The sequence below is a fragment of the Callospermophilus lateralis genome, chromosome 7 (assembly GCF_048772815.1).
Source record: "Callospermophilus lateralis isolate mCalLat2 chromosome 7, mCalLat2.hap1, whole genome shotgun sequence".
NCBI classification, from domain to species: Eukaryota; Metazoa; Chordata; class Mammalia; order Rodentia; family Sciuridae; genus Callospermophilus; species Callospermophilus lateralis.
Window position 1 is genome coordinate 112,382,322 of NC_135311.1, and position 25,666 is coordinate 112,407,987.

Genomic DNA, 25,666 nt, shown 5'->3' on the forward strand with positions numbered 1-25,666 from the left:
GCATTCAAGAACTATACAGATCTGCTTTCAAGTCCAGCTCCACTACTTACTCCCTTGTAACAGGGTGACTGAACTTCTTTGAAATGCTGTTCCTTCATCTTTATAATGGGTATAATAACCATGCCTTCTTGCAGCATTATTGTGAGGGTAGAAGGAGCTAAGTGCTCTGGGAGCCTTAAATCTATAAAAACTGTGAATGAGGATAATGATGGGGATGAGATGAGTGAACACTGAGTATGATTTAGAAGGCAAAAGGAAGAGTCTGGGAGAATGAGAATGTATACCCAGAACTAAGCAAGTAAGTACTGGTCAGACTACTGGCCTCTTGCATTTAGTTTCCAGGCCAGGCTTGAGAAATGCCTGTTTCAAACTAATCTTCACCCACCATATAGCTTGGAGCTCCTCCCTAATGGTGTTTCAAGTTGACATGCAACAAACTAATCTTCAAGCTCTTTCCCCTTCATCATAAAGGTACTAATCCTACAAACTCAGGGTCTGGAGTTGAAAAGACTTGGATTAAAGTCTTAACTCTACCCATTTACTATCCCCAGGAAAGCTGTATAACATCTGCACCTTTTAGGTTCCTAACCTATAAGAGGAGGCCTTCACAGGACAGTGAGAGAATTCAAAGGCAGGAAAGTACAAAGCACAGACCACAGCTGCACACAGGACAATATGGAGATGTTATTATTACTGAACTATCCCTGGAAGGTAGAGATCACTGTGTGCTTTGTCCAAGGGACACCCCACAGTGTTCCTACTGTGAAACTCTGCCCCCACCCACTTGCTACTGTTTGCGACTCCTTCAACAGGAAAAAGAATTTCTCATGCTACAGTGAGGATAAAGTTTATATACAGTCTTGGAAGACAGAACTCTCAAATTCTCACAGTTTCAGATCCTTTCCAAAGAGGAGGTTTTTGTAGAGGTCAGCAAGCCTATTGCCACAAGTCATAGATTGGACACAAATGAGACTTGGAAGGGGTCTCAAAGGGAGAAGCCAAAGGTGAACTTCAAGCTCTGAACGCATTATTGCTTCAAACATCCAATTCTGTTTTTCTCATGGCAAAAAACACACTGGTTTAGAGTTGGTTTTGTTTTTTAATCATGACGCATACAACAGACCCTGTAATCCCACATAACAGGAGGCCAAAGTGAGGTTAAGATTACATTAGGACAATTCATATTCATTCATTCATATTCTCTCTCTCTCTCCCTCCCTCCCTCCCTCCTTCCCTCCCTCCCTCCCTCCCCAACCCACCCCACCCCATCTCACCTACTTACCTACAAGTTATCAGTTACTCAGAAACTGAACAAAAGAAATTAAGTACATGAGAAAAACTCTCTACCTAATTATTATTGAAGTTGAAAGTAAGTAGGGTCCAGGATCCCCACAATTTAACAATAATTATCAAATGATTTGTGAATATGAAAAAGTTTAATTCATCAAGAAATCCCCACAATTCTCAAAACCCTCAACTTCTTAGTAATTTTAAAACACACCCTAGTAGATATACCCAGTATGTGACCCAGAACTCCCAGCTAAACAGGGGCTGCCTGAAATCAAATAAGAGGGGACCTGAATTCCTAGGTGCAGACAATTAATGAAGTGCTTAAGAGGTTCTAGTCCTGGCTTTGCCATTTCCTAGCTGGTGGCCCTAGACAGCTTAATTTTCGTCTCCAAACTTCCTCTCAAACTTCAGGGATTGAACTCAGGGTACTGGACCACTGAGCCACACCCCACAGAAAATGAAGTTAATAATTGCACCTACCTTGTAGAGAGGGTTATAGTGAGGATCAAAGAAATACATGTGAAGTGATTTGCACTGGATGCTGGAAATTTAAAAAGCAAGTGAGGTTCTATCAGGTTGTTGTTCTGTGTAAAAAGGCAATTGAGGTGACTTCAGGAGAGGAGTCTCCCTGAAGCACATCACCAAGCTGCCAATGAATGGAAAGCAACTCTATGAACAGACTAACCTAAGAAAGGATGACATCAGAAGTAGAGTACTCACTCTCCGTCACAAGAGCAAAGCAAGTGAAAACCATGATTAAGCATCACTTGTCTTCCTTTGAATACTCAAATATTATAAACAGCAATAATACCCAGCGTCGTCACACACATGGGCAAACTCTCTTTCACAAGGACAATTTAGCAATAATTATAAAATGATTCAAGAATATGCCAAGTTTTAATTCATAAATTTCACTTCCAGAAAATGATCCCAAGGAAATAAATAAGGATTTGCATAGGGGTTTAATGATGAGGATGAGCATCACACAGTTATTCATAAAAAAAAAAAAAAACAACTAAAAACAACCTACTAAAATGGGAACAGTTAACTATTTATGGTACATTCTTACAATGGAATACTACAAAGCATTTCATAATTACATGGGAGAATAATCTTTAATAGCCCTGAGGAATTGTCACTACAATAAGTTTTTAAAAACTATATATAGTATGATGATTTGGAAGAAAATAGGCAAGAATGTAGATATTAAACAGTGGCTACTCCTGAGTGTAGGGAGAGGATTAAGGTCATCCTATGGTTTTTGTTGTGTATTTTCCTTTATATTTTCCAAATTTTCTGCCTCAAAGATACAGTATTTTGATTGTCAGAAAACAAAGTTATTAAGAGGAGGAGGAGATGCCTGATCAAGAAGGGAAGGAGGATGGTGGAATGTGATGGACATCAATATACAAAGTACATATATGAAGACTTGAATTGGGTGTAAACATACTTTATATACAAACAGAGATACAAAAATTGTGGTATATATGTGTATTAAGAATTGTAATGCAAAAAAAACAAAGTACATGTATAAAGACATGAATTGGTGTGAACATACTTTATATACAGAGATATGAAAAATTGTGCCCTATATGTGTAATAAGAATTGTAATGCTTTCCACTGCTGTCGTGTATTTAAAAAAGAAAAAAGAAAGAAAGAAAAAAGAAGAAGGGAAGGAGAAAGAACAGAAGCAGAGGCTGGAGGTCCCCATGGAGTCGAGTACACAGATGCTGTAGGTAGCTACAGTAGCTAAGTGGGGACCTCTAGCCCACAGTGTAGAGGGTAAGATTAAGAAGCACTGCCAGGTGGGTATTTTTTAATGGATGTAAGAACCATTTGGTCACCATATGGATTTCTAGGATTGATTCTTCTGATCTGATTGGCCAGAATGGCCCTTCCCCCATCATGTTCTCATGTAACATGTATGAACATTATAGTACTCACTATTATATTAGTGTATGACTGAATTAACATGGACATACATGTCCATTTTTTTCTTTTTTGGTACCAGGGATTGAACTCAGGGGTACTCGACCACTGAGCCATATCTCCAGCCCTATTTTATATTTTATTTACAAACAGGGTCTCACTGAGTTGTTTAGTGCTTCACCTTTGCTGAGGCTGGCTTTGAACTCGCGATTCTCCTGTCTCAGCCTCCCAAGTCACTGGGATTACAGGCATCAAATATATTTTTAATTGCAATATGGTTCTATATTAACAATAGCTCCCATTTATTGCATCTCAGATACTCTAAGAATACTGTCTTTAGTACTGACAACAACCCTGAAAGAAGATATTGTTGACCTTTTACAATTAGAACAGCAAGGCAATTATGCACACGTTAAGGTACTATGCAAGTGAAATTGCCAGAACCTTTCTGGAAGCAGAATGCAAAACATGGGTAAATATATGCATGAATGAATGAATGTTTGCATGCATAGCTCTGTCATGAGTTACAAAATGATCAAATGATTCCTCACTTTACAGAATAATTATCATGGAATTCCTTTATGAAGATATTTCCCCTAATAAATATAAAGCATGATTTCACTTCCTAAAGTTTAACATACATGCCACGATTTGGGGCTTTTTCTCTCCTACTTATTGTAAGAAAGTCTAGAAATCCCCCTCCCAATTTTGAATCATTTATAATATTCTTCAAATCTTTCTTTTTTAATTTTTAGTTGCAATTGGGCACAATACCTTTGTTTATTTATTTATTTATTTATTTATTTACTTACTTACTTACTTTTTATGTGGTGCTGAGAATTGAACCCAGTGCCTCATACATGCTAGGCAAGCACTTTACCACTGAGCTATAACTCCAGCTCAATTATTCAAATCTTTTTTCCATGCATGTATATAACCTTTTTTAAAAAATAGGGTATGCTTTATCATCTTGATATCTGATATTTTCATCAAGCACTACAGGATACACATTTTCCAATACCACTAAATATTTTTAATGGCTCCAACATTCCATCACAAACATTGAGACTTTTAAAAATAATTTCAATTGTAGGATATCTCCATTGTTTTCTAATTCATTGCTGTTCTGAACATTGCTACAAGCGATGTTCATTTGATTGATGGGCTGGAATCAGGAGGCTTAGTCCTAATGGTGGAGTGGCCCCTAACTGCCTGTATGACTTTACATGGTTAAGCAAGTCATTTAAACTCTTAGGCCTTCAGTTTCTCGTCTTCAAAATAGGACTTGTAATTTGCATTACCAAACTGCCCGTCAGAAAGCTCATATCAATTTTCAAAGTATGATAAATTACTTATTTCCCCCCACAACCTTGCCCTCAGTAGATATTATAAATTAAAAATTTCTTCTTGTTGTTGCTTTGGTGAGTAACAAAATGGCATCTCTTATCTAAAAATGTAATGGTCTTTCATTTTCATTTGAATTTCTTTGATAACTCATTTATTATTTGGATTTTGTCAATGATCTGCCTATGTATTTTGTTCATTTTTTGTTGGAGGGTTTGTTTCTTAATAGTTTCCAAAATGATTCATATAAGCAATATTTTTCCACTACACATGTTGGAAATATTTTTCCCCAGGCAGTCATTTACATCTTAAATTTGAAACTGTTGAATTTTAAAAACTTATAAATCAGAAAAAAAATAAAGATTACAACAGACAGTCCCTTGCCAATCCCAAACAGTTTAAGAAAACCCTGCCAGTCTACAAATGATCAGTCTGAAATCGCACAGCACAGGACCCAGGCTAAATACACATTGGTTATAATATTAATAATGATGACAGTAATAGCTAGAGTCTTTAGATAAGTCTGTCTGTCCTTGTCCCCCTTTTATGTTCTTTAAATGACAGTTAGCCGCTGTCCAATTTCATCCTTTAAGACATTCTTGAATAAGAAGAAAACGGATTATTTCTCCACTGAACCTCAGAATCCCAAGAAATCTAAAGGATTAAAAAGAATGAAAAGAGGAAAGAGAACTCACCACTTCTGGGAACAGGGTCTCTTGTCCCTCAGCAACAGAGCTGGAGTTTCCAAGCCGGGAACTCTCCTTGCCCCATGTAGGGAGGTCAGGCACCAGGTCAGAGCATCAGGAAGGGTCCCAGGAGGAGAGCCTGGGGAGAGTTCATATTTTATTCTAAAGACCAAAGCCCCAAGCCAGGGGCTCCCTCTGCCCCACTGACTCCCTTCTTGCTGTCTCTATAAACAAACAAGCAACGCCCTGCCTGCCTGTCTGTTTCTGATAAAGGAGCACAGCAAAGAGGAGACTCCCTAACAGCGAGGGAACCACTGAGGGCCACTGGGCCTAAGGGACCTTTATCCTGACTCCCTTTTCCTCCACTGCTCACAGCCAATAATGATTCCCTCTGCTACAATTTGATCCTATCACACCCTTTTCGAAAAACTTTCCCCCCTTCCCTTTTCAAATCAGAGTAAATTAGAAGATTGGTTTCAGAGACACCCACGAATTAGCCACGTTCTTTAATTCACTACCTTTATCTCCAACCACACCTTGATGTGTGTTTTCCAATAAGCAAACGTGCTTACTGTCCCTCAACATGTGATAAACTCTTTCCCGCCTGTCTTATACCCATATATCCATAATTTATTCTTAATAATGTATTGTATACTTCTAGTACTTTGAACTTTATAAAGATGCCCTCATTACACAGTGAGTACAATGATTTCCTTTTTTCACTCAATATTATTTTCTAAATCTAGCAGGTTCTTGTGGTGGCCCATACCATGGCCCCTCAATTCATCCAGTTTCAGAGTAACTGAGACCTGAAGGCAAGCTGCCAATGTGTTCATAGGCACAGGCACTTTGCTTACCTACCTGTGTCAGGTTTCTGTAAAACTTTCTACAAAGTTTCTGTAGGCTTTTCAGCCTGTGGGCAACCCAAAAGTTCACCCAAGTTAATGCCTCAGGGGCATCAGCCAGTAGTGATGGGAGTCAGTGGGAAATGCCCCAACCTCACACCTTCAGAGGGACACTTCTGAGCCATATTCTAGTTGATTCCTTGGAGAGTTCCCAATGGGACTGAGCAGGGCAGCCTATAGTCATAAGTAGCTCAATACTGCCCATTGTCTCAGCTTTTCTTCCTTTTTTCTCACTCCCATTTCTGCTTCCTAGGATCATTTCTAAATAAACTTGCACTGAAGGGTTTGCTTCACATTCTGCTTTTGGGTGAGTCCAAATTAAGACACTGGGAATTCACTCAAAGTACAAGGCCCAGCACCATTCTCCAGCATCTCCAAAGGAAAGAAAATGAAAGGAAACTCACCCAGATTGCTTCACAGAGTTCAAGAACATTCATTCACTGCTGTATAGTAGCAAATATATCAAGTTTGTCTGGTCCCCTGTTTAAAGAAATGTGGGTTATTTCTTTTTCTTTTACAAACAGTGATGCTCTGAAATTCTTCTTCCTTCCTTCCTTCCTTCCTTCCTTCCTTCCTTCCTTCCTCCCTTTTTCTTCTGTTACTGGGGATTGAGCCCATAGCTTTACACATGCTAGGCAAGCACTCTACCACTAAGCCACATCCCTAGACCTGAAATTCATGATAGAACCATTTCCCAGTTCCTAAGTACAGAACTCCTTCAGGACAGCGGTTCTTAGTGTGTGTTGTGTGATCCATGAGACCTGAAAATCCCTGAGACTCTTTCAGGAGGTCCACAAGGCAGGTCAAAATGATGTTCATATTAACACAATGGTGCTATTTGCCTTTTTCACTGTGTTGACATTTCAGAGACACCACAAAAGCAATGATGGACAAAACTGCTGGCACCTTAATGCACATCAATGAGTGACACCAAACTGCAGTGAAAGCTACTAATTTTATTACATCTCAACACTTGGAGACATACTTTTTCAATATTCTGTGAAATCAAAGGGGAAGGAAACAGTTCTGCTGCTTCTCAGTCTTACAACTTTCTCAAGGACACATATAGTGGTGGTTGACCTGTGGGCTGAAGAAGTCACTCAACTCACGGAGTGTCACTCTTCCTGGGAGGACAACTCACAAACTATGGTCACTCAGACTTTGGACTTGTCGGGCATTTTCTCCCAAAGGAAAGAGGCACACCTTCTTCCATCTCAAGAAGAACAACTGGCAGTGTTGATTGCCAAGGAGAAAATACAGTCTTTTGAGTGAAAATTAGAATTCTGAAAAACTCTTATCTGTTACCATGAGCCTAATAACTTCCCAATAATGAAAGACTTTTCTGATGAGATTGGTAATGGTATGGCTGAGTGGGATTTCTTAATATTGTATAATGAAATGTGTCAACCTTTGGAAGATCCGCATATGTCAGCATACCAATAATTTTCAGGTGACCAATGCACATCTTGCAAAATCATGCACAGGAAAAGATCCATTCAAAATGCAAGATCAACTAGTGGGTCTTACTATAATGGAGTACAAGAAGCTCATTGTTACGGTTTCAGAGTCCATGTCTCAATTAACCTTTAGGAAGCTACCACTTGCTGAGTTTTGGCACGGTGTCAAAGAAGAGTATTCAAGATTATCTAAAAAGGCTGTCAAAATGCTCCTTTTCCAATTATATACACTTCAATCACACAACATGCTGTTGCAGATTGGGAGAAACAGCTGATATGAGAATACAGCTGTCTGCTTAAGTGACTGTCTAGCCACTTAAGATTTCCAGAAATATAAAACAGTGCCACTCTCCTGAAAATTTTTTTCTCAGAGAATAGTTGGGGTTTTTTTTATGAAAACATTTTATTTATGTTAACATGTAATGTGGATATTATGTTTATTTTAAGTGAAGTGATAGTTATATTTACTATTTATCAGTTTTAACTTCTTTTAACTGACACAACATTGCACCCATGTATGGGGTACAGTGTGACAATTTGATACATGTACAAAATGCACAGTGATCAACTCAGGGTAATTAGCATTTTCATCTCTTCACATATTTAACATTCATTTGTGTTGGGAAACTTCAAACTCCTCTCTTCTAATTATTTTGAAACATAATAAATAATAAATTGTTGTAAACTATATCCACCCTACTGTTACCATAAGACACTAGAACTTATTCCTTCTAACTGTATTTTGGTACCCATCATAAACTTTTCTCATTTCCATCACCCCAAGTTTTAATTTCTAATCTGGCAAATTTTGAAAAACATAACCCAAATAATTGAAGCTCTTTGAGATCCTCAATAATTTTAAGAGTGTAAAGTTTTCCTGAGAATATGTACCTGGAAGTGGTATTGCGAGGGTATAGCTGATATTCAATTGCATTCCAAAGTGATTGAACCAACTTATAATTTAACTTTCTTTTTATATATTTTATTTTTTAGTTGAACACAATACGTTTATTTTATTTATTTGTACCTTTATTTTATTTATTTATTTTTGTGTGATGCTGAGGACTGAACCCAGGGCTTCGCATATGCGATGCGAGCATTCTACCGTTGAGCCACAACCCCAGCTCCTAATTTAATTTTCATAATTAGTATTTTTACTACTTCCTCAAGGAATGCGTTAACTTTATCAAATAATCTAAATCACATTTAAAATGAATTTCTTCTCTGAAATTTTCTTTTTGGGTTTATAACCTCGGGAGAAAAATAGATAATAGATACAGATATCATTCATTGTAATCCCCCAAATCTAGTGACAACCTCTATTTTTTTTTTTTTTTTAAGAAAGAGTGAGAGAGGGGAGAGAGAGGAAGAGAGAATTTTTTCAATATTTATTTTTTTTTTAGTATTTGGCGGACACAACATCTTTGTCTGTATGTGGTGCTGAGGATCGAACCCGGGCCACACGCATGCCAGGCGAGCGCGCTACCGCTTGAGCCACATCCCCAGCCCCTCTATGATATTTTTTGTCCTGTATGCTTCCACACCTTTTCCCCTCCAAATCAAGGCTACAATATACATAATAATGGATAAACTCTAATTTTAACTTAGGTTTACTTATAATAGTTTTATTCTCAATTATTTCTTGATTTTGTCCCTATTTTTTTTTAATTTATTTTTCAGGAAAACTTGAACAACTCAGAGGTCAAAATCTAAATATTCAATCACACTCTGCTTTAAAGAAAAAAATTCTCCTCTGGACTTCTGGCTATATAAACATGGTTCACTGAACACTTCTGGAAATCTAATCTAGGTGCCTATAGGGTTGGGATACCAATAAGAAGAAAGCTAATTCTCAAATGAGAAGCTTTCAGTCTTGGCTCAGGGCATGGCCCAGGGCATGGCTCCATCTCATTGGGTTGCTGTAAACATTAAATTTGTTGAAGCATGTAGGTCAATTACTAAATGATGAACACTATTATTACCTGAGGAAAGACTCCAACTTGAAAGCTAGAGATGAAAATAAACAAGAAAAACTAATCTAGGAAGCAGAAAACACCAGAAACTAGGCACAATTGCACACAGCGTAATCCCAGCAACTCTGGGCAATGAAGCAGAGAATCCCAAGTTCAAGGCCAGCCTGGAAAACAGCAAGACCAGGAAAGAAGGAAGGAAGGAAGGTCCAGAAAAATTACAATTAGTATCTACATAAACATGAAATAAGAGAATATACTGAATCCATAATGCAAAAGCAAGAGGAAAAAAAGTAGGAAACAAGGAAAAACTATTGGAAATTAAGGTTTTTGTACTAGAGGGGCTGATGGTGTAGGTCAGTGGTAGAACACTTGCCTGGCATATGTGAGACCCTGGGTTGGATCCCCTACATGGGGAAAAAAATGTATGCAGAAATGAAAAAATTCAATAGAAGAGTTGGAGGATACAATTCAAGAAAATTTCTTATAAAGTAGAATAAACAAAAGCAAGAAATAGAACACAAGAGAGTAAAGACTTTAAAAATCAGGGAACTGATCACAGAGAATGTTTCTCAGAATTGAAGACTATTATTTCCTGACTGAAAAAGGCCACCAAGTGCCCACCACAATGAACAAAACAGATTCACAGTACACATTATTGCAAAAGTTCAGAACACAAGGATAAAGAGGAAAAGAGAATCCCAAATGCTCCAGAAAACAACAAACAACATTTAAGCAGGAAGTAACAGAAGTCAGAATCAATCAGATTCTGCAAGAGTTCAGCCTATGAGAAGCTAGATAATGCCTTTAACATTCTTTTTCTTTCTTTCTTTCTTTCTTTCTTTTTTTTACAAGTAAGGATTCAAAAGGACTTCCCATGAAACCCTTCTGGGGAATTATTGGAGAACATACTCCTCCAAAAAGACAGCATAACTGGAGAATGGAAATACATAAGATCCAGGAGCACAGGATTTGGCCCAGGAGAGATGAGAAGAGAAATCCCCAGGATTAGGGGAAATCCTAGGATAAAAGCTGTGTGGAAAGGCCAAGAAGACAATTTGGAGCCAGAGGAGGATGGGTCTAAGAAGGAGCATCACCAGGAAAAAGAAAAAGACACTGGTAGATAGCCTGGTTCCTATGACTAGATGAAAAGATGTTTTATAGTGGTGATGGAGAGTTTGCAGAAGAATTAGCTGGAGGCATAAGTAATGAAGCAAATAAAAGATAGGCAATTTTTAACTCCAGGGGGGAAAAGGCAGTCAATAAAGTGAATACAATCTGATATAGTATAACCTCAACTGCAAAAATATTTCACAGTTATATTAATATAAATTCTGACCAGTAATTCCACCAACAGGGAATTCTGCAGCCTGGACAAGAGTGCACTGAAGGTGGTGGGAGAGAGAATGAGAGAATCCAGAAGGAACCTGGATAGGTGGTACTCAGCCTCAGCATGTACTCAATCCCAGCACCAACCTTCAACTTGCAGATGAAGAATCCTAAACCAGAATCTCCAGTCCTGTGCCTCTCTGGAATCTGATAATTGCTTCCTGGAAAATTCTTTTTTGCCTATTGCCACTCAAAAGCATAATCTCCTTCCCATTTTCCACCCCCCACCCCCAGTTTATCCTCTTCTTCACCCTTTCCCAAGCCACCTTATCACACTGTCTCCACTTTTATCTGTACCACTTTTTCCAGTCTTCCAATTTAGCGTTTCCTCTCCTTTCTTCCCTGTATCTGTTTTAGCTGGCTTTCTAAGCCTTCCAAAGGCCCTGCCCTTTAACTAGTTTCGATCTAGTCCAGAGCTTAAATGAACTTTATCAACTGTACAATGTAACACAAATGTTAACTACCAATATCATGTCAAGATTTCTGAAATGGACTCTGGCTGGTTATTTTTACTAATAACATTCCAATTCTTATTTTTATAAAAATTTTAAAATAATATTTATGGTACTGTCTTCTGATTGCTAAAGTATAAATGTTCACTGAAGAAATTTTGGAAAATACAGAAAGCATAAAGAAGATCAAAATAACCCCTACTCTTTTTTTTATTAAGTTGTGAAATATGTTTAATATAGATTATAGCCAAAAATAACCCCTACTCTTTAAAGTAAATTGGATTAGCAATTTTGATGTGTTTTCACCTATTCTCTTTTGTATGTGTATTTTTTTTTTTTTTTTTGTACTAGGGATTGAACACAGGGGTACTTTACCACTAAGCTACATTCCTAGTCCTATATATTTTTTTAATTTTGAGACAAGGTCTTGCTTGCTAAGTTGCTGAGGCTGGCCTGGAACTTGCTATCCTCCTACCTCAGCTTCCTGAGTTGCTGGGATTATAGGCCTGCACCACCATGCCCAGCTCCATGTGTATAATTTTTTTTAGACTGTAAATAAATAGTACAATTAGACAGTATATGCTTCTTTGTAGCTTTTTTATTTAATATACTAAAAACATCTCATGACAATAACTTTTTATGTCATTTTAATGACTGCATATTATTCATGTTATCAACCCCTAATATAAAGATGTAGGTTCTTTCCAGTTTTTTTTTTCCCCTCTTATAATTGTTTGATTGTTTACTTAGGTTAACTTCTTAGAAGTGAAATTGCTTAGTCAAAGGTTGTACTCATTTTTTTTTATTGAGGTATAAGATAATCACCATTTTACCCATTTTTAGTGTACAGTACATTAGTACTAACATTTGTGCAATGCATCTCCAGAAGCTTTTCATCTTGCAAAAGAAACTCTATCCGTTGATCAATAACTTTCCTTTCCCCCTCCCCTCAGCCCCTGGCAACCATCATACTGTTTTTTTTTGTTTTGTTTTGTTTTTTTAGTATTTTATTTTTTCTTTAGTTTTTGGCAAACACAACATCTTTGTTTGTATGTGGTGCTGAGGACCGAACCCGGGCCTCACGCATGCCAGGCCAGCGCGCTATGGCTTGAGCCACATCCCCAACCCCCATCATACTGTTTGATGTTTCTTAGTGTCTGACTACTTTAGCTACCTATGTAAATGGAATTAAGCCATAACTATCTTTTTGTGCAGTGTGTTTATTAAGGCTTTTGATATCTAGTGCTAAAGTGGCCTCCAAAGATGATGTAACAACTTACACAGATTGGGAATAAATGAGTGTCTACCTGGGCTATGCATTCACTGCTTACCATCTGTCATTTGTTTCATCATTCTTTGACAGAGGAACAAAGGGAGTGGGCCTGAGCATCTTTTCTTTTGGATAGGTACTGTGCTGTAAATCCTGGCTCAAAGTCCTAGTGTATGTATGTATGTATGTATATATATATATATATATATATATATATATATATATATCTCCTAGTTTATATATATATATATATATATATATATATATATATATATATATATCTCCTAGTTTATATATATATATATGGAAAATAATAGTTTACTGCTATACATGTATATATTATAAATATTTATTATAAGGAATAGATGAGTTAATAAAGTTCTAAGAACAATGCGTGGAATATAGGAAGCCCAAAAAAGAGGAAGCTATCATCAGCGTCGTCATCATCATCATCATCATCACCACCACCACCATCACATCATTTAACTTTTTTGGTGAATTCTTGCTAATCTAACAAATGGAAAATGATTCCCAGATAATGATTTAACTTACAAGTCTTCTATTATCTGTAGACTATGTTTCTCTATGCTTACACTGGCTATTTGTATTTCTGTTAAGATTTCTTCTTTCAGGGCTGGGGTTGGGGCTCAGCGGTAGAGTGCTCACCTAGCATGTTCGAGGCGCTGGGTTCCATCCTCAGCACCACATAAAAAATAAAAAATAAAATAAAGGTATTGTGTCCAACTACAATTAAAAAAATAAAAAAAAAAAAGATTTCCTCTTTCAAAGCATTGTGACAAACAGGATCTCACTTGATCCTCCTAAATAAACCATGAATTAGAAATGAAGCAATCACAATCCTAATTTTTTGAATTTAAAAAAATGAAGCTTCAAAATACAGTGTTGAGCAATTCCAATCCCAGGATTAAAAGATCTCACCCTTCAAAGCCTAGCAACTGTCTCAGAAAATATTCCCTGGAAAAGCTTTTTAAAACATTTTTTAAAACTTTTATATTGGTGTATATTAACACAGCAGTAAAGAATGGGTTTCATTCTGGTATGTTGGTACATTCATATACTATTATAACATTATTTGGTCAATTTCACTCCCCACTGACTCTCCTTACCCTACCTTCCTCCCTCCCGGATCTCCTTCTGTACCCTATTGGTCTCCTTTCTACTTTCCTTAACATTCCCGCCCCGCCCCCATATAATTTTTTTTCTTTTCTTTTATTCCCCCTAGCTTCCATACATGAGAGAAAACATACAATACTTGTCCTTCTGTCTAGCTCATTTCGCTTAACATGATGCTCTTTAGTTCCATCCATTTTCCACTTTTTTTCTTCTTTGCGGCCCTATAAAACTCCAGCACGTAGAAACACGGTTTATCCGGGAAAGCTTTTGTTAGTTGTAACCCCGCCCCTGCCCCGGCCCACCCCGCCTAGGCCCCGCCCAGGCCCACCCGACCCCGCCCCCGGCTCCCTCAGGGCCGCCCAGACGAGCTTTCTGCACATGCGCGGCTGTTCCCGTGGGCGGGGGAGTCCCCCACTCGCGGCCCCGCCCTCCCGGCGGGGCCGGCCCAGTCCGCTGGCGGCGGGCTGGACTCCCCGAGTCTGGCGGAAGGGGAGAGGCAAGGGTATCCTCCACGTGGCCCGGGTCTGCGACGGTGTCGAGGCCCAAAGTCCGAGGCCCGGTAGGGAAGGCACCGAATCCCGAGCCGCCATTTTGCCGCGGGAAGGAAGGGGGCCGTCGCTGCACTGGGGCGGGCCGGGGGGCGGGCCAGGGCGGGCTGTGGGACCGGCTGGCCGGCCCCGGAGCGCCGGCAGCGGGTGTCCTGCAGGCAGAGTGGGCCGGCGGCTGCGGGGCCGGGCAGTGGGGGATGTCCTGGCCCCGAGGCTGTTGAGGGGGCTCCGACCTTTCCGCTGCAGGAATTGGGCCGGCCTGCCCTCTCGGCCTCGGTGTCCTAACTGTAACCGCGGCGCGCTGGGCACAGCAGCTGCGGCGTTCGGACCACTGTCACTGGGCCTTCTCAGCTGATGCTCACGCGGTAGTTCTTGGAGGGAAGCCCGGGAAGGGACGATTGTCCCATTTTGCAGACAGAAAACTAAGGCTCAGAGTGGGAAGGAGAATTGCCTAGGGACGTCCAGCGAGGTCGAGGGGTCTTTCTCTATTATCAGGCCACTCTAAATGCCTCACCTGTCAAAGGAATGGGCTGAGTTACTATTAGGCGAGTTACAGCCTCCCCTTCTCCTTCCTGTCTGCCCCTCCCCTCCCCTCCCCTCCCCTCCCCTTCTTTCCCCTTGTCTTTTCTTCTCTCTGTTTCTTTCTTTCATCTGCCCCTTTCTATACAATCCAGGTCAGAGCAAAGAACTTTTCAGAAGCCAAGCCATGGATCCACCTGCACGTAAGGAAAAATCCAAAGTTAAAGAACCTGTCAGCAGAGTGGAGAAGGTTAAGCAGAAATCAGCCCAGCAGGAGCTGAAGCAAAGACAAAGAGCAGAGGTGAGAGTAAGGAGGGGGCTCTGAATGCCTGTAGTCTGCTGAATAAGATGCTGGAATAGCAAACAATAGAAAGAAGAATTATGACGAGGATCACTGCTTGCCTCTAGGCACGGAAGGGGTTCTTCCAGATTTAGAGAGGTCCAGAATGGTGAGGTGACAGCCCAGAGTCACAGTACCAAGTTAGTGTCAGAATCTCAAACCACACCAAGTCTTCAGATGACTTCTGGCACCTGGCTTTTGTGATAGGATAAAGAAGCCATGCATAAGGGAAGGTCAGAATGCGGCCAGCAGGGGAGAGCAGGCAAGCAAACTGGGGTTAGACACCCAGCACACATGTTCTGGATTTGGTACAAAACTAGCTCTACTCATAGCAGGTAAAGCCCCAAGCTTTAAACCTACCCATGTACTCCTTTGTTCTCTCAACACTTAAAATCAATTTAAGAATAAAAAACTTCAAACTGAGCTGAATGCCACAGAGCATGCCTGTAACCCCAGCAATTCAAAAGACTGAGGCAGAAGGATCACAAATTTGAGGCCAGCCTGGATAACTTAGTGAGACCCCGTTTGAAAATAAAAAATAAAATGGGCCGTGGATGTAGCTCAGTGGTAGAATGCCCCTGGGTTCAATCCTCAGTATCTGTCCCCTCCCAAAAATCTTTAAACTGTTTATAGCACTAAAGTTAAACTACATCCAGACATGAATATCTTAATATTTAATATCAGGAAAAACTTGGTGCTTTTTGCCCCTCTTTTCATTTTGTTCTTTTTGAGAAATTTAAGAGTACAGAAGATTAGACTATTTTAGCAAATACTTGTCCTCAGCACCACAGATTTGTAATGGTTAGCATTTTGTATATATTAGCCTGGAGTCTTTTAAAAATAAGATTAAAAAAAATCATGTGTAAGCTGCACACAGAAGTGCACACCTGTAATCCCAGGGGCTCAAGAGGCTGAAGCAGGAGGATCACAAGTTCAAAACCAGCCTCAGCAAAAGCATGGTTCTAAACAACTCAATTGAGATCCTGTCTCTAAATAAAATTCAAAATAGGGATGGAGATGTGGCTCAGTGGTTGAGTGCCCCCGAGTTCAATCCCTGGTACCAAAAAAAAAAAAAAATGTAAATTGAATACCTCTTTGTTTATTTCATGTCCTTTATCCTTTTCCCTTCCCAAAGGTAAGCAATATTTTTATACATTTACATTCAAATATTTTAACAGATATCCTTGAACAATGTACAATATTCTTGTTTTAACTTTTTACATTAATAAAATTCTGTGCATTTTTGCATTTTGTTTGCATTATTTTAGAGCTCTTCATTTTTAACATAAGAATCTAGTTAATTTCTCTCTATAGCAGTCTTATTTTATAAATCTACCTTATTTTGTATACTTACCCATTTCTCCAGTGACAGACATTTTAGTTATAGTTTTTTGGGTTTTTTTGCTTTTACAAACAAAAAAGGTTTGCTGTTGTAATAACCTTTGAGATGTTTCCTTTGGCATCTGTGCTAGATTTCTATAGGATATTTAACTGGAAGAGTTACTGAATTACATTCTCAGTTTTACTACACATTGCCAAATTGCTTTCAAAGCAATTGTACAAACTTGTACCCCCACTAGCAGTATGAGACTTCTCACTTCTTAATATTGCCAAACTTTTAATTTTGTTAATCTGATCCATTTGATAAACAAATACAGAAACTGAGCATGGTAGTACATACCTGTAATCCCAGCTACTTGGGAGAGACTGAGGCAGGAAAATAACAAGTTCAAGGCCAGCCTGTGAAATTTAGCAAGACCCTGTCTCAAAGTAAAATAAAAAGGCCAGGGATGTAGCTCAGTGGTAGAATGCTTGCCTAGCATGCTCTGGATTAAGTCCCCAATACTGCAAACAAACAGCAGCCATACTGCTGTTTTGGGCACTATTCTAGGAACTTGAGACCCATGACTGGACAAAGCAGAGTCCCTGCCTTCATGGAGCTTGCATTCCAGTAAATGTAATAAATATAACAGCATGTCTGAAGTTAATCTGTAAATGAAAATCTACCTCTCGATTAAAGCAGACCATCTGAAAGGTGTGCTCTTGGGTTCTAACAAGTGGTTCTGCCCTTTCCTTTACTGGATGGTTTTATTGCATCGTGCTTTGACAAACAGTTTGAGGGTTGCTATAAGAAACAACCCTATGAAATCATCCTTTGTGCACACTATAAAGATAGATACTGAGAACATTGTTCATGTCCTTATTGATACTCTTCCTGTGAGGTTGCAGAAGTTGAAATTATTTGTCTGATTTCAAATCACAGCAACCCTGGAAAAGAAATTTAATTTCTCTGAACCTCAGTTCACACAGTTCTTCAGACATGTGTTTGTTTTTTTGTTTTTTGTTTTGGTACTGGGGATTGAACTCAGGGGCACTCAACCACTGAGCCACATATCCAGCCCTATTTTGTGTTTTAGTTAGAGACACGGTCTCACTGAGTTGATCAGCACCTCTCTGTTACTGATGCCGGCTTTAAACTTGCAATCCTCCTATCTCAGGCTACTGAGCTGCTGGGATTATAGGCATGTGCCACTGCACCCTGCTGAACCTCACTTCTTCGGTGCCTGCTTGGTAAAATGAGGATACAACTGTCTACCTCACAAGACTATTATAAGGAATAGAAATGTCATATGTAAAGCACTTAATACAGTGCCTGGCACAGAGAAAGCATTCCATAAGCAGCAGCAATTATGATCAGGAATCATGGTGCTTCCAAGCAGTCTGCTTGCTTTCTTCATGTGGACTGCAAAATGAACATCCTGTTTGTGTTCTTTTGCTGAGATGTATTCTGGGTTTGCAGTCTAGTGGCAGGTGGCACTTGTTGAGCTCTTAGGATGTGCTAGGACTGGGCCGAGCCTGCACATGCATGAACATTTGTAATCCCCCCATCAACGCAGGTATTATTGTTATTCCCATTTTATCCTTTGTAAATTCTTCCTGGAATAAGGTATGGATATATAAAACATATGACCCTGTGAGGTAGGAGGTATTTTTTTTTTTTTTTTTTTTTTTTTTTTTGCCTTAAAGCAAAGTGACAAAGTGATGTGACCAGAGGGGCAGGCCTATACTTTGAACAGGCCTTCTTACCCTTGTCTGTTTTTTTCTTTGCCCTACAGCTTCCTTGCCATTTTCTTTATCTGTATTGCCTGGAATATAATCACCTAAAATAGCAATGTGACAAGACCCCCTCACAGGAAGCAGCATTTTCCATTCAGCTCTGCAAAGATGCCACATTCCAGAAAGTTCAATGTGAAGGAGATGTGGGGGATGAATGGGAATGAGGCACATTTGGCAGCTGAAGCAGTATTTGACACTATTAGTGACCCTTTCCTTCTTGACCAAAAGCCTTTCGTTCCTTGGCTTGGACACCCTGGCCCATTTTGACTCTCTTCTTCCCCTGCCTATTTTGTTTTCCCCTTTCTCCTGCCACTGCCTTCCTAAAGTGGAGGGCTCCAAGAAGCTATTTAATATCCCTCTCAGGCCCCAGCCCAGTAATATGCAGATTACAAATGCTTGTTAGTTACCAAGTGAATGGAACAGAGATTTTTAGAAACACACATACACATATTCATATAATGTGTATATATAGTTTAAAGAATAAAAAACCCTTGTATCAACCATTCAATTTAAGAACTAGTACATGACCAGAACTTGGAAACTATGAGCACCTTTCTGGTCATGTACCTGACCCTTTACATAAGCAGTGTTCTTGCTTAATTTTTTGCTAATCCTTTCCCCTTGCTGTTCTCTATAAATTTACTATCTCTGTGTAGTCCTAATTATATTTTGTAGCATAACAATATATCATTTAGTTTTTCATGTTTCTGAACTTCTGTATACATTGTGTGTGTGTGTGTGTGTGTGTGTTTGTGTGTGTGTGTGTCTGTCTGTCTGTCTGTCTTCCTTGTGACTAGCTCTCTTCACTGAACTTTTTTTTGGGGGAGCTGGAACTGGGGAGTGAATCCAGGGGTGCTTAAACACTGAGCCACATCCCCAGCCCTTTTTATTTTTTATTTTGAGACAGGGTCTCACTAAGTTGTTTAAGGCCTCACTAAGTTGCTGAGACTGGCTTTGAACTCACACTCCTCCTGCCACAGCTTCCTGAGCCACTGGGATTTCAGGCATGCACCACTGCACCTAGCACTCAATATTTTTTAACCATTCAAATTATTTTATTTGTGGTAAAATATATGTAAAATACAATTTACCATTTTCACCATCAGTGTTACATTTTGGGGGAAATTGTTTGTAGTTGTCACTATTTTCATCACTGTATGTAATTTCTTTTTCCTCAAAGATGATAGGATCAAGCTTTCTAGTAAGCTTTGATCAGTTCGGTTTGCTTTCTCTAGAAATATGAAGTTTTCGAATGTATTGACAAAATTCATGATGTCTTGTTTTCATCTCTGTCACGTCCATGGTCCTGTGCTCTTTTCAGTTCCTAATGATGCTTGCCATGCCCACTCCCTTTTCATATTGATTAGGCATGTCAGGTTTTCAGGGTTTTTTTAGTACTTTTCCAAGAGCCATCTTGTAGTTTTGGTGATCCTCTCCATTGTATGTTTGGTTGTTATTGTATTACTCTCTGCTCTTTTGTTGAATTTTCTATTTGTCCTGTCTCATTTCATTTTTTTTCTCCTTTCATGTCTTCTTTTCAATTAACCAAGTTATATTCCTAGACACACAGAAACCACATTATTCTGCACATTGGGAAGTTTTATGATTGGTTTCTGTTCTTTAATAGGTAGGTAAATTACTGTGAGGAAGAAGGAACGAGGAAGAAGATGTAGACTCCCACCTTTCACTTTGGAATGTCTGTCGGCAGTTCTTTCCACTACTCTAGGCCAGGTCCCACAGACTCCCTGGTGCCTCCTGGGTGATTGATGATCTCCCACCACCACTCCATCTCTCATGTGGCCTCCAGTTATCTTTCCCAAAGCACAGATAGAATTGGCTTGCTCCCCTGCACACTTATTGTTCCTGGCTCTCCAAAGTCTGCAGATAATGTCTAGATTCTTTGGGATGGCATTTGAGGACCCAACATACTTGTTTTGCTTTCTCCCGCTCCCCAACCTCCACTCTGTATTCTTACTTGAATTCCAGAACTGATCCTGTTCTTTTCCTTCATATTTATTTATGCATAATACTCCTGCCATTATCTATCAAGTCCCATCTGTCTCTATCTCTTCAGAGCCTACCATTCCCTAAAGACCAAGTCACTTCCCTCACTGCTTCTTTCTTGACTCCCCAGTTGGAATTAATACCTACCTTCCTGTTCCCAAACCCTTCTCCCTGCGTTACCATTACTGGTGCAGTTCCAGCATTTTCAGATGACTTAGCCTATTGTGTCTGAAGACTGTGCTGAGCAGCTGCTTCCATTGCTAACATATCTGTTTCTCCATTCAGATCTATGCTCTCAACAGAGTCATGACGGAACTGGAGCAACAGCAGTTTGATGAGTTCTGTAAACAGATGCAACCTCCTGGAGAGTGAGCCAGCCCTGTGTGCAACCGTTGGACCCTGGAGGCTTTGTCTGTGAGCTTATTACCAGTGTTAAGCTAAGGTTGCCCTTACAGACAAGACAAGAAGACACTTACGCATAAACCTGAACTTTCTTCCTATGTGTAACTTCCACTTCACTGGTTCCTCCAGTATGAATTGGCCCTGGCTTGCTGAAGAGACTTGTTTTCTTCTAAGATAATCTTCTTTTTTAAGAACCTTTTTCTATTATTTGAGAAAAATCAGTGTTTCTTGTGAAACTGTGTATCTTCTCTAAAAATGCAAATAAAACACTAATAAAATGTTCATTTGCTCATTCTTTAGCTTGGGAATGCCTAACCATAGAAAGTAAAGAAAGGAGTAGGTAAGAAATGTGGGGGGTGAGCCAACAGCCCTTCCTCCTCCAGGAGCTGGATGGATAGGAGGACCATGGCTGTTCCTGGTGCTACTCAGGGGCTAAAGCCCTGAAGACCCTACTGATCACAGACTTTGATCTCACAGGTAAAAATGTGTGACCTGGACTCCCACTTGAGCAGCTAGCCAGGGCCACAGGGTGGAAGCTTGGGCCCCCTTACCTGTGACTGCAGAGTACTAGCAGTAGGCTTAACGCTGACTGCCAGGGGCCAGAACAAGTGCTTTTGTTTTTCATCTTGGATGCCACTCTGTCAGGGTTAGGTTTATGATGGGAATATTAAGACTAGTCCCTCAGAAACCAACATCCACCCATCCAACTTCCATTTTTAGGGGTAGAAATGTAAAGTTGTTTCTGCCTCAGGAAACAAGTTATGTATCAGGAATGGTAGTTCATACCAACATGTTTAATGCTAAGCAAAATGAGATTATTCTTTCAGGATATTTTATTTGGGAGTTGGGGAAAAAGATTTCAGAGAGCTGAACAAAGATGGAAATGAGGCAGATTCTCAGGGCAGAGGAGACAACCACTACCACCTCCCCTATTCCAACCTGAAAATGCCTGTATTTTTCCTACTGTGTGCAGGAAACCTCTCAATCTGTCTCTATCTCCTCTGTTTCCCTTCTGCTTCTCAAGTCACTGAGAATACTATTCCCACCGCTATGACTTATTTTAAGAGTAAATTGGGGGAGTTATGTGAGTGTTAGAAACTTGCTACCACTGTGAGGATGTGTTTTTGAAAGCCCAAACTATGGATAATCCATAGATTATTCCCATTAATGGTAATTAGTTCTATAGTGTCCTGCTAAATTTTGGCTGAATTTTTTGTTTTGTTCTTTTTGGAGGAGTGGCTGTTCAAGGGAGCTATTTGTATAAACATAAGGAACTGCTATTAATATACCAGAAAGAGCACGGTTTGGAAGCCAAATGGCCTGAGTTAAGTATCTGTTAACCTCTCTGAGCCTCATTTTTCCCATCTACATAATGGAATAGTGTTTTCTTCCTCTCAGGATCAATATTGAGAAATAAATAATGTTTGTGCTAGATGGGGCTGTTTCCCTTCCCAGTTACCTTTCAGATTGTTTCATAGGAAATGCATTAACTTTCTAATAACCAAGTAATACATGAGATTGTTTGGAAAGATTCCTACCCTTCTTGAACTTCTTGTATTAACATGTCTCATCCATGGGTATACTTTTGTCCTGGAGAAGCATCCTAGTAGGGCAGTGTTTTTCAAACTACAGGTGGTTTTTAAATCAGCTTACTAAATTGACTTTTCTTTTTAATGAGATGATAAATTTGAAAATATCATATGTGAAGGCTGGAAGTGTAGCTCAGAGGTAGATTGTGTGTTTAGCATGCTGAGGCCCTGGGTTCAATCCTCAGAACCAAAAGAAAAAAAAAATCATATATGATAAGGATATGGTTTCATGAAGCTTTTGTTTCAGGTTTATATGTTTATATACATTCATATGCATATATTAAATTTGATACAAATTTTATCTCTTACTGAATTACAGCTTTACAGAAAAATTTGAGGTACAAGAAGATGCCCGAGGGTTGGGGATGTCACTCAGTGGGAGAGCACTTGCGTGGCATGCACAAGGCCCTGGGCTCAATCCCCAGCATTACCAAAAAAAAAAAAACAAAACCTGACTCAAGATGGGAATGGGTCATCACTTTATTCATACTTTAAATAACAAAAAGGAGTCATCTTCTGAGTAATACTAGGGTAAGGGCTCCAGATGCCTTTTTGTCCATAATTGGAATACCACTGAATGCCAAGGCTCTTATAGGTATAATCAGTGAAAACTAGGAACACATTCTGCTCATCTGCCTAGGATTCCCTAATCCTGAGGTAAGAGATCATCTTTTTGAAGCCCTACATCAAAAAAATCAATAATGAGAACATTGACAGAGGTCAGGCTGTCTAGGTTTAATTAGGTCTATCACTTACTAATTATGTGTGCAAGTTTTAATCTTCGTAGGTAATTCTTAAACTTTTTGGTTTCAGGACATATTTACACTTAAAATTAAAGACCCAAAAGAACTTTTGTTTATGCAGGTTGTATGTATCATTTTTTCTATGTTATAAATGAATAAAAGTTTGAAATGTTAATTAATTTTAAAATGTAGAATAAAAGTCCATTATAAATTAACTGTGTGTGTGTGTGCACAAGCATGTGTGATACTGGGGACTGAACCCAAGGGCACTCTACCACTGAGCAACATCCCCAGAAATTATTTATTTTGAGACAGGATCTCTGTAAGTTCTCAGGCTGCCTGGAACTTACAATCCTCTTGCCTTAGCCTTCTGAGTTGCGGGAATTACAGACATGCACCAATGCACTAAACCATAAATGCATTGGTCATTTCGAAAATACCCGGTTCACTGAATTATGCTGGTCTTCCCAATGTTGACACATTGCATTATGCAACATCAAAAGTACATACTCATTCATATCCCACCAAACTCACAGGAAAACTCTTAAAGAGTATTAGAAAGGGGTCAAGCTCACAGTGATAGATAAAAGTTTTCCCAAAATCAGATTTTCACATGGAAACTAAAATTTTATCCCTGGCAACAAGAATGTTTCTTGAAGTGACAGGCTTACTCAATTCATAGTTCAAGAAAAACAGTCTGAACAACCCTAGTTTGTCTGTTAATAATCCTTTGTTGTTTCATAAGCAAAGAAGTCAGTTCAACTCAAACTCAAACCAGGACTTTCCTGGAGAAAACATTACCTCTGTATACAGCAGAAGTATTTCAGGCATGTTTTCCATTTCGTTGCACAGAAAATGTTAAAAAGGTACACTCAAGAGTGAATATTTAATAAAATTAATAACTTTTATTACCTCATCAAAAGCATTCTTAAGTGAAACTGCTTTGTTTTCCTTAAAAGAGCCAGTGGTGGTGGAAAGTGCCCTGACTCCCAGGACCAGCTAGAGTCACAAGACATGATCTTGCTCCATTAGTAAAAACATCACAGTAACATTGCAGTCCCTGTTTTCAGATTATTGAGAAGATAATTTTGATCCTGAAAGGGTCTCAGGAACCCCAGAGGTCTACAGACCATACTTTCAGAACTTCTGGTCTTAATCCTGTGGTCACCTACCTCACTGGATTGTTTAGGGCATTAAGTGAAACAGTAAAACGCAAGGACAGTTCTTCACATAGTACATGTTAATTATACATTTACTGTATGTACATTGTAGATATGAACTATTATTACCATTATTTTAAGTCAAAGGATATATATGGGAAGAGGAAGGTAGAAAGGAGAAAAAGAGCAATTTAGCATTTAACACCTTTTCCATGTCATTCACTATTCTAGGTATTTTATGCATTGTATTTAGTCCATAAAACCCTGGGAGGAAGTAAATCTTCCACTTTATGATAAGGAAGTGGGTTGAGAGAGATTAAACACTTTACTCAAGTTATAGAGCTAAAAATGTAGCAGAATTCTCTTTCATTTGGGTCTGCTCACTAGATAAAATAGTCCTTCAGGTTGGGAATAGCAGATCAAGAGGGACATCTACACTCAACCCAGAGTTTAAGACTAGTGGAACTGCTTAGACCCCTCAGACTCCACTAAGGTACTATAGTATAGTAAACTGTGTATAACTCACTAGAATCCACAAATCAATTCATCTACAAAGTAAATATTTTTGTCACAGAACTATGTAAATGTAAACTGAAGCAGTTTAAAATTTTAGTGGGATACAGAATATTCATCTAACCATGAGGACAATACAAATGATCTAAGAGACATGACTAGAAAGCAGTAGAGAAGAGGATGCTACCTGATCCTCTACAGTCAAATCAGAGTGATGTGGGCTTCTTTGGATTAGTATTTTTAAAAAATCTTACTGTAAATTTGATGCTTATTTACCACAAGCACTTGTGAAAACTTCAAAGTCAGATGTGGTAAAAGGTGCTCTGGCGCCACCTTTGGGCAAGGAGCAGAATTCACCAGCCATCCTCTTGGCGTCCCATCTGGATCCAAAGTCCAAGGGCCACATTGTGGCTCACTATATCCAGTGGATCCAAGTTCTCTGTGAGCACAACTTTACCATACAATACTGTTTATTTCTATTTGATTTGTATTTGACAATCATTTGACAATGGACAATACCATATTTGATGTATGTAGGAGATGAAGTAGCATTTTATTATCTAGAGTTTAGTGTTGAGAGTTTAGGAAAGACATCCAGGAAGCCAGAGGATGCCCTGTGCTGCCAATTCATCCAATCTGTACCAAAGTAACAGGTAGGAGGTTTTTTGGAGTGCTGGAGATTGAACCCAGGGCCTTATGCATGCAAGGCAAGCATTCTACCAGCTGAGCTATATCTCTAGCCCGTGAGGCAGAAGCTTTGGACTGTTAAAAGGCAGAATTTTTAAGTTACAAGACTCTACACATATTCCAAGCAGACAGTGTAAATGTCCTGTGACAGGTTCTGCAGCGTCCGCAAATGTAAAACATGAACCCACCCCAACACTAGGGTAATTCTGATTCTGAT

General features: G+C 39.3%; 1 protein-coding gene across 3 annotated transcripts; it reads left to right on the forward strand.

Moving 5' to 3' along the window:
* The first annotated feature begins 14,232 nt into the window (after positions 1 to 14,232).
* On the forward strand, positions 14,233 to 21,039 carry Svbp (small vasohibin binding protein). Of its 3 annotated transcripts, none has more exons than XM_076862878.2 (3): positions 14,233 to 14,386; positions 15,050 to 15,195; positions 20,641 to 21,039. In XM_076862878.2, the coding sequence occupies exons 2-3, from the start codon at positions 15,082 to 15,084 to the stop codon at positions 20,725 to 20,727; spliced, it is 201 nt and encodes a 66-aa protein (XP_076718993.1). In that variant the 5' UTR covers positions 14,233 to 14,386; positions 15,050 to 15,081; the 3' UTR covers positions 20,728 to 21,039. The 3 variants fall into 3 exon arrangements, with proteins under 3 accessions (XP_076718993.1, XP_076718992.1, XP_076718991.1); XM_076862877.2 differs by lacking the exon at positions 14,233 to 14,386 and adding an exon at positions 14,505 to 14,740; XM_076862876.2 differs by lacking the exon at positions 14,233 to 14,386 and adding an exon at positions 14,750 to 14,920.
* Positions 21,040 to 25,666: the final 4,627 nt, after the last annotated feature.

What these genes read in the sequence shown, in the direction of transcription:
- Svbp (XM_076862876.2), top strand. Translation starts at nt 14,881, where the DNA reads ATGCCTCACCTGTCAAAGGAATGGGCTGAGTTACTATTAG. An exon ending in ATGGGCTGAGTTACTATTAG is followed by an intron (nt 14,921 to 15,049) that starts GCGAGTTACAGC and finishes TATACAATCCAG; the next exon opens with GTCAGAGCAAAGAACTTTTC. An exon ending in AGCAAAGACAAAGAGCAGAG is followed by an intron (nt 15,196 to 20,640) that starts GTGAGAGTAAGG and finishes TTCTCCATTCAG; the next exon opens with ATCTATGCTCTCAACAGAGT.